Below are 9,410 nucleotides of genomic sequence, written 5' to 3'. Positions count from 1 at the left end.
TTTTCTGGATGTCCCTTCTGGCCCCCACTGATGCATCCTGCCCTTCCTCCTCTCTTGTCTCACTCTGGAGGAGGTGGGATGACCTGCAGAGCAGCGAAGCGGGGAGAGGCTTGCTGGAAGGGAGGCAGCCAGGGGAAATCCAAGGAAGGGAGGCGACTGGAGAAACTGCTTACAGGAAACAGGGGATGCAGGAAGGACCCCTCACTTGGCTGCATCTCACCCTTCTGTCAAGCTAAAGCCGGTGACCAGCGCTACAAAAACACGACTGGCTGGGCAAGAGGTCTGAAACCCTCCTCCTTTCCTTGGAAACTGATACCTGCCCAAGAAAGGTGTTCTAACCCTGACACACAGGGTCACGCACGCAAGGGCATGGCACGAGCTCCAGAGAAAGCCTTTTATTTCCTGAAGGCCTAGGAAAGCACATGACTTAGTGTCTGGTTTCTATAAACTGCATTAAAAACTGTCTCAGGCTGCCTGGGACAGATGCTTGAGGCTACAACTGATAAGAAGTGCCATGTGAGTAATAGGCTCTTAAAGCCAAACCAAACTAAGTGACTCGGTTTCTTAGATAAGGTTTATTCTTCTCATGGGAGAAAGTTGTCCTCGTGTGTTGTTATTGGTTGGCAATTCTGTTTTCAAGCTGCTTGCCAGCTCTGTGGTTCCTATCACAACAATGCTACAAATAATTTAAGCAATACTACTTTGGATCAAAATTTTAATGAGGCACTAAACCCACAAAAGGGGCTTTGTATAGCATAATTAAATAGAATGGGCCTAAATAAACAATAAGGTTTTACAAGTTATATTATAGTTGAAAACAGCTGGGAGGCAAAGAAAGGAGCATTGAAGATGCATGATGTAAAAAGGCATTTCACAGAATGCAAACACTAAAACGTTTCATATCGCACGAACAGCAAAACACAACAGGTATGCGACTTCCCTTCGATCTGGAAAAATCTGTGCGGGACACATGGCATTTGTTGTTTTTTTTTTTCCTTCTGCTAGTCAGCACAATGAAATAGTTCACATGGAAACCCAAACCAGTGACAAAGAGCCATTCGACCTCTGGAAAGAAATAAATACTTGAGGAACAGGTAAAGTCGCAAGGAACATCTGGTTCAGTGAGGCCATGGGATGCTGGATCATGGCTCCAAAACGCTGGGCAGTGCTGGGATTCCACAAAACAGTCTTGCAAACGATCAGTATTACAACAAATCTGTTTGGCTCAGAGCTGCAAGACACTTGTTTCATGCTCACGCTGACTCCTTGAATCCACTGCAAGCTGCAAGCAACGACATTCAGGCTGAGCCAACTAGCTCAACATTCATCTCTCTGTCTGCATCAGCTATTTACAAAATCGTGTTTGTTCCAGCCCTGTCAATATTTGATCCAAGAGCTGTGCAAATCCTACAAACACAGGAAGGTTTCAATTTCACATTAAGGTTAACGTTGACAGTGGTGCTCCTGCATAATGTAAAGTCAGTGCACTGTTACTCCTTGAGAATGAAATTCCTGGTAAACCTGGTTTTCATTTCATTTCCCCCCAGTCCTGCCAGCAGCACGTCCTCAGAGTCATGGCTATTGCGGCAATTCGGGGCCTGTGAATGAAAAGTTTCTAAATTCATCCTGGTTTATCATCGGAAGGATTCCTTCTTCAATGGGAGTCAGAATGGGCTCCTCTTTTATAAAATCTGGATCAAAGTTGCTCACGTCATCTTTGGATTTCTGTCAAGCAGAAAAGACAAAGGAAAGAGATATCAAAAGCCTGCATCAGCCACTTGGTACTCACTCTGCAACTTTATCCTGGATCTTTATTGCAATGAAGAGTTACCTTCAAAACCTGGGTTGAACTTACTGCCAAGTTTCCCTTGGGCTGGCCTGGGAGAATCTGTACGCCCCCACCGAGCCTCTCACAGGATAAAGCCTTTTAAAGCCTCCACAGGCTTTCTGCAGACAAATTCCTCTCCAATTTAATGGACACCACCTCTGAAGCGTGATCTGCCTGGACGTGGCAGCCCAGGGCCCATGAGTCAGTTCTGCTGCTCAAAGGCCAGCCCAGACCCGACCATTCGAGGTCGTTACCAGCAGTGTCCCCGGTGAGCGTCTCCACACCGTCCTGCCTTGCTGCAGAGCATCTCAGCCGGCTTCCTTGGGGACATGCTCCCATTAAACTTGCCAATAGCGAATTCCTGGGAAGACAAACTTTGCCTGCGGGTGCTGGATTCCTCGCTGCGCGGTATGAGTGGGACTGTTTACGGTGCACACACACAACCCGGGCGTGCGGCACATTGGGACCAAGCGTGTGTTTTTCCAGCATGCAGGAGGAGATGCTTCACTGACACCAAAGTCTAATGCTCCCAGCTCCTGCCGAGTTCATGGGGAAATGAGGGAGGTCCCTTTGATTCGCATCAAGGAAAAAACTCAAGAGCCTGAGTGTGAGCTGTGGGAGCTGCGCTGGGTGCCTAATCCTGCACTGAGCTAATCCTGCACCCACTGAGCTCCAGGAGGCAGGACTGGGTCGCCCACCACCACTGAGAGCTTGCAGAGCAGCCACAGCATGAGGCAACGCCACTCGGGCCTTTCCCACCGAGAATTTCAGAGGCAGGAAGACCACAGAGATGAGCTAGGAAAGCCTCTCCATGGGGAGCAGGACATGGTCACAGCACAGAGCGTCCTCCGATGCAGAGTGCCCCTGGGAACGGGGCAGTGCTGTGTCCTCTGCAGCACTGGCTGCTATTTGGACCACTTGGCTGCAGTGGCCTGAGCAGGAAACATAGTCCTGGGAGCTGTGCACATACAGACGAACCAAAAAGAGCCAGTTGCTGACTAGATGGGTGGAGTGAGCAGAATAAATATTGCTTACCATGCTTAATATTCAAGGCAAAGGGTAGTCAGGTGCCTCATTGCCTGCAGCTCCTTTTGCAAACCTGCACCATTGGGTATGGAGCTGCCTTTGAAAACCCAGCATGGAGGGAGAGAGCCACCTGCACCACATCACACGGGCAGCCCGCAGCCTCGCCAGGACCACAGACCTCACCGCCTGGGTGCCAGGCCACAGCTTTAGAGCCAAGGCTGCCCTTCCTCCACGTCCCTTCCCGCCTCCTGGGAATAACCGTGCTGAGGGAACCCAGCAGAAGCAGCGGGGCCCCCCTCCTTGCCACGTACGATGCGGGGCCTGAACGGAGGCTCCATCTGCCGCTGGTTGAGCAGGTCCCAGTCGAGCTCTTTGAAGTAGGGGTGCCGCAGGATCGCGCCCTCGCCGCCCAGCGCCACGCTGCCCAGCCGCATGTTGGGGTTCTTCGTCATGAACTGCAAGACAAAAAGGGCTTGGGTTTCCTCCCATCCGGCAGGGCAGGGGAGGAGGACCCATTAGCCGGCGCACAAAAGCTTGTCCTCAGCTTTCCTGTTGAACCCACTTGCTGGCCAGACTTCTCAATTTCGCTGTGCTGGAACCGCATGCAAGGAACTTGACTCATTCTCTAGAGGAGGAAGCCTGGCCGGATTTCTCCCTGGTGCCTTTTATTTTGTCAGATGCTCAGTTAACACAATAACAGAGGAAAGTCGAAGTGCATCGTTTGCAACATTATAAATGTTGCGCGGTGCTTTGGGAGGGCTATTTGTTTATGCCTTAATTTCTCAGGAATATTAGTTCCCTCTCAAACGCTGCTCGCCAGCCAGCCAGGCTCTGGAGCCGAGCGAGTCTCGCGCTGTGTTTTTCCTAAACCTCAGCCTGTGGAAGGGAAGCCAGAATCCTGTGCCTGCCTCCTGCCACCGCAGCGAGCAGCGAAGGAACAAGGCACTGGCTCCTGGAGCAGGAGTCCCTCCAGGTGACTCTCCTCTGTTTGGAGAAACTCTGCGAGAGCATTTGTTCTGGTAACGCTTCTGCTCCGCTGCTAGAGAAAGGAAAGCTCCTGCTTCAGCCAAAGGCCCTGGGGTTGCTAGAGAGAGAGCAGAAAAGCCACAGATCATCACCTCGGTGCAGGAGGGCCTCGGCGGGCGCCCCTGGGGCCTGGCAAGAGCGATTCAACGGGCGCTGCAGGCATTTCTAAGGGGCACAGGGCTCGGTGCAGGAGGAGGGGGATCCTCTCCCCAGGCAGCAGAACTTGGCTGTTTGTTAATTATAGCCCTTCAAACACCAAGAAAAAAAAACTCCACACTTTGTTAATTTAGGATTATAGCTCTTCAAACACCCAGAAAAAAAAACTCTAAACTTTATTAATTTAGGATTATAGCCTTTTAAACACCAAGAAAAAAACTTCAAACTTCTCCCTCCCCTCCAGTATTCCTAATTCATTAGAGAAATCAGGTGATGTTGAAACTGGGAAAATAGCAGCTTTTATTTGCTGAATGAAACAGCAGCAGAAAGCAAGCTCCGCTCTGGAGGAGGTGTCCAGACGATTTCTTCGGAGATGAAAGAGATTGTGTTGAGCAAAGAGCCGAGCCAGCCAAACCAGACAATCGGTCAGTGTTTCGGGCACGGCCAAGGCTGCTCCGTCTCAGCAATATGGACACTAAAATGAGGGGAGGTGCAGGGAGAAACCAACTTGATTCTGACTGCAGGAGCTTTTTCAGCAGTTAGACTTTTCCTTAGGAGAAGGGGATAAAAGGCCTAGTCATTCCTAAGATGATGGGGAGAAGAAAAGGGAAGGTCGCTAGGTTTATTTTAGGAAGTTCTCACCACTTCTGTTGTACAGAGGGGGCTTCAGAGGCAAAGCAGAGGAGGCAACTGCAGCAAGCAGGCCTCACAGGACCGCAGACTCTGCTGACACTGGCCCAAAAACCCAGCTCTCCCCTGGCCTCTCTCAGGATTTGCACTGCCACTGGATTCCCATAGAAAGTGCTGCAGAGTGAATCCAGATCCACAAGAGCAGCCACCAAGACAGGAGAAAAGCCAACATGGGATCTCTGGCCGAGATCTTCACGTGCTCTCTCTGACCCATCAGTCACGCAGAATCTCCAGAGCTGGCCCAAAGGACTAAGACACTTTCCTGTGTCTCCTGACACTCTTCAACCTGCAGAACCCAAACAGAGCTTCTTTCCCAAGAGACTCTGCCCAGAGATTTCTCTGAGATTCTGATCCCCAGACAACCACTCGGTTTCCAAACCAGAAATGGGCCAAGCCAAATACCACTCAGAGATCAAACAAGCCTTTACAAGTCTTATATGAACCTCTTTGGTTTGTAAAACAGGCCAGAAATGTTCTGGTAACACAGTCTTTCTCTAGAAATGAGGGCAGCAGCCTGCCTGGCTACTTTGGCCCTACAGATGGGTATCTGAACCTCACCTCAATTCTCCTTTGCATTGCTGGAACACTTAGAAAGGTTGAACAAGATCAGAGCTCCTTGGTGCTGGGAGTGGTAGACACCAAAACAGTCTAAGAACACAAGACAAGAAGAAGAGAGAAAGAACTGGGAACAAGCTCCTGTCTCCTGACCTCCTTTACACCAGGAAACCTCTGCTAAATGCAGGGAAAAAACCAACCTCTGGAAATGGTTGGTAACATACCCTGTTCAGGCACCTGTTCATGCTCAAGCCATATAAGACTAAAAATCCAAATCAGACTGCTCATTCCCTAGACCAGTCCAGAGCCCTGGGAAATAAGAGCATGTTCACATTCCTCTTTGCTTGTTTTGTTTAACATGATGCCAAAGTTGCACCAAGCGAAGGCACCCAAAGCAGCTGACAGAGCCAACCTAAATGCATTCCTGCCTGTGTTTTGTCAGGACAGAGAGGATTAGCCAAGGCCGTCCCTCAAGGTGGGCTGTTTCGGGCTCTCAACAGCCAGTCAGAACAAAATGACTGCTCCAGTTCTATCAGTTGGCTCTCATTTGTGCATTGGACTTGCTCTTTGAGAAACCTCAGTTGCCACCAGGCACTGGGTAACCCCAGGCAGTATCTAGCTCACATTTGATGCCCAAAGGTGCCAGGAGAAGAGCGATGCTTCAAATTCATACTCCAAGCTGGCTGCAGAAGCAGCAAATGTTATTGCTGAGAGTGATGATGGGCTGTCACAAAAATCCTCTGAATTACTCCTGACCTCAGAAGGGAGCTGAGTGATGGGGTGCCTGATCAAGGAGCACCGTCCCCAAGGTCTCCTGCAGGCTGCTGCCCGCCTGCCTTCATCTATAAAAACGGGGCACTGAAAGACAAAGGTACCAAGGGCTGGAGTGACCCACCTGCAACACAAACCACTTCTTTGACCAGTTTTCTCTAAACCCCTAATAGGTTGTTTTTCAAAATGGCAAACCCCTGGAGTAGGCTAACAAAGTCTTAAATATGAATATAAATCACACATTCTAAAAAAGAGTACCAAAGCAGTGGGAGGAGGCTTCCCTTTCATGGGAGTCTAATTCATAGCATTCTGCTTCAGCAAAGAGTGGGATATAATTTCAAAGGATGGTCTCTTATTGTCAGAGCCCATCCCTGATAAATGTACACGGCACCAAGACCTCCTGATTGCACCAGTGCATGGGAACTGGCAGTGAAAACGTTGGCTTTAAATGTCAGAGCATGGGAAATACGTGCCCGTATCCACAGGCTGTGACAGAAATTGTGAGATTACTCATTGCTGCTCTTCCTTCACCCAAAATACATCCTGGTGAATTCTGGAAAGGTCTGCCACAGCCTGCTGATGGTCAGGGTGCCTCCTCTGGGAAACGACTGCAGTCTTTATTTGGCAATTGGGTAGAAATCCAAGTGTGTGAACCACGACTCCAGCTGAGATTGTATTGATATTCTGAGAAATTAGATACTTACTGTTTCTAATTGTATTAAATACTTACTGTATGAGGTAAGTAAAAATAAAAGGCAGAATTTTTGAAGTCAGTTCTTATTCAGATGAGTATGCTGACACCGTCTTGTTTGAATATACCCAAAATTATTGTCTTGACAAAGAAATGAACACAATTATAAAGTTTGTGCTGTGCAATATTAAAAAAAATAATAAAAATAAAGACTATTGTGACCTGTTAAAGACTTAAAAGTCCATGAACCCCTTCTCTCTCCCTCTCATTTCTTCATTATAACAGGGGGTCATCTGAAGGTGGTGTCATCTACTGTCATCCAGAGTTAAGGCTGGCGTTAGACTCTGGCTTTGCATCTAGACGCAGGTTGGACAACGTAAGCGTCATTCCAAGCACAGCTTGCCAGGAGTTTTGCAGGTGAGGAAAGATGATGTTCAGGAAAAAAAAAGAGTTCTAAAAGTCTTCATGGCAAAAATGTCATCTCTTAATGTTTATGCAGTATCTCTAAGTTTGCATGAAAATCCAAAGTGCAGCCATGAATCTCACACCTTGGCACGCAGAACACAGTGAAGACACGCACAGAAAATAACCCCAAAAAAACAACGAAGCAAAGTAGAGGTGATCCTGAGCAAAAGGAAACACTCCAGTCATCCAAATGCCTCCCTGCAAAACCAAGGGCCGGGTTATCTATCTTAAAGCAGGCCAGGCCATCAAGCCCTCTTCCTCCACAATCACATCCAAGCGCAGGGAATTCTGTCCCTCCCAGTGGGAAGAGCCTCCCCCGTGGGGGGAGCACACGCAGGCAGGGCCCCCACAGGCTACCCAGGTTTGCTGCACTGTAAAGTCAAGCGAGGCTCCTGCTGCCCTCAACTGACCTTCGCAGCAGCAGCCCAGCCAAAAGCAGCAGCGGGATTAGCCAGAAACATGACTGCATGAGATCACTGGAAAACATCGACTGCAAGAAAACGCAGCAAGCCAGGGCAAGAAATGAGGAGCTGGAGAGCAGTCTGCAGAGGCCCAGTGAAGTTACAAGGAAAAAATGCAGAAGTAACAGGGCCAACGGCTGGAAAAAACCTGCGTCACCGTGCGGAGCCCGGGCGGCAGCAGGTACCGGGGCTGAGGAGACGTCGCAGTGGCGAAGGGGACCCGGGCACGTCCTCCCGGGACCCACGGTCACGGCGCAGGGAAGGGCTCCAGCTCTCCAGCCTGCCCGGGGAGCCCACGAGGGCCTTCTGGGGGGCACAGTGTCCAAGCAAGCCTGATGGCTTGGAAGTCTGAGGAGATGTTAGCACAAAACAGTTATATCCAGTTATATTACTTCCTTGAATTTATGAGTTCACCCTTTGGTCAACATTGCCCTCCCTGCTAGGTTTACATGTTATCTCACTGTATTGCCTCATCACTCATGAGTAATGTCACTGTGAAGTGATTACCTAAAATTACATTGTGTTCAAGGGAAACAAACAAACCAGACCTTTCCAATAAAAAAAAAAAATCACTTCAGAAAGGAGGGGAAATAAAACTTTCTGCTCAGTCAGCTCCCTCATATTTTCAGCCATCTTAAAGAGGAAGGAATTGGGTTTTTTTCTTGCATTTCTTGCATTAAAGAGTGTATTAGATGGCTCAGCTCCCAGCAAGACCCTGTTGCATCGGGCAGGGTGCATCCAGCCTGTAGGATGTAACCCCGAGTGCTCATCCTTCAAACACAAGCCCATAGACAGAGAGGGCTGGATGTCCCCATCCTACAGAGGAGTTCATCACCTTGCTTTGCCTGAGGCACAGGGGCAACCTGGCGACAGCAGATCTTCAGTCCCACCTCTTCTTCCTCACAGCTTCGCTCTTCCTCCAAGGACCGCTCTTCAGGATTACGCAAATACAACTGCCAACCCCAAATCTTCCAAGGAAAGCAAGATTTCCTGTGTACGGAATTAACATTTCCTGCCTGTTGCTAGCAACATGAGAGATGCACCAAAGGGGAAGGCAGCAGCACAGAAGACTCAACAGCCCCACAGTGTCCCTTGTGTAATGAGGGAGAGGGGGGAGATGGGGAGATACCCAACACACTCGCGTTCATTAAGATTCACGAGCTAGACTAACAGGGCAGGAATTAACTCTGAAGGAAATAAGATTTCTCAAAGATCTGTTTGATCTCAGACAAAAGGGAATCGTTATATAAATAGAGCAATTATTCTAATTAAGGCTTCCCTCCATGAATCTCTTGACTGAACACTAGAGTTGCTGGAAACAGCTCGGGCATCTATTATGTAAGGCCAACAAACCAGCAGAACAATGTTGCATTACCCTCCATCTGCCCTCAAAAAGGGGGAGAAAGATGCCTCTATGGCTCCATTTGTTCACAATTGTATTATTTTTAATGACTGGAGGCATTTGCACAGCATAGAAGCTTTTTTTTTTCCTTTTCTAAAAAAAATAATCTGCTCCTTTTGGCCTGTCTTGTCTTCTGCTGTCTTGGGAAGGAGCCCATCGCCCTGGAGAAGACTCTGCCCAGGGTGGTGCTTGCAAGGGTGTCTAGCTCTCAGGAAAAGGCAAGGCAAGGTTCAGACCCACGAGCACGTTGCCTGGACTGGCGGAGCTGTCACCTCAGTGCACCTCTGCCTGCTCCAAGAGCGAGCTCCCGCGCCATCGCCCACGGCCACGAGAAGGGCC

General features: G+C 49.1%; 1 protein-coding gene across 1 annotated transcript in view; it reads right to left on the bottom strand.

The window, feature by feature from the left end:
- Positions 1-1,004: 1,004 nt before the first annotated feature.
- Positions 1,005-9,410, bottom strand: part of PRKCH (protein kinase C eta) — a 103,419-nt gene continuing 95,013 nt past the window's right edge. The window contains exons 13-14 of the mRNA XM_088539532.1: positions 3,166-3,309; positions 1,005-1,725 (exon numbers count right to left, since the gene is read on the bottom strand). Of these exons, the coding sequence (XP_088395658.1) occupies positions 1,579-1,725; positions 3,166-3,309 (291 nt within the window). The 3' untranslated portion in view covers positions 1,005-1,578. The remainder of the gene's footprint in view (positions 1,726-3,165; positions 3,310-9,410) is intronic.

The sequence above is a fragment of the Tinamus guttatus genome, unplaced genomic scaffold (genome assembly GCF_059628265.1).
Source record: "Tinamus guttatus ecotype Peru unplaced genomic scaffold, ASM5962826v1 Tinamus_guttatus_pri_ptg000048l, whole genome shotgun sequence".
Taxonomy (NCBI): domain Eukaryota; kingdom Metazoa; phylum Chordata; class Aves; order Tinamiformes; family Tinamidae; genus Tinamus; species Tinamus guttatus.
Note: the sequence above shows the minus strand (reverse complement) of the source record. Positions and strands in the feature narration are given on the sequence as shown.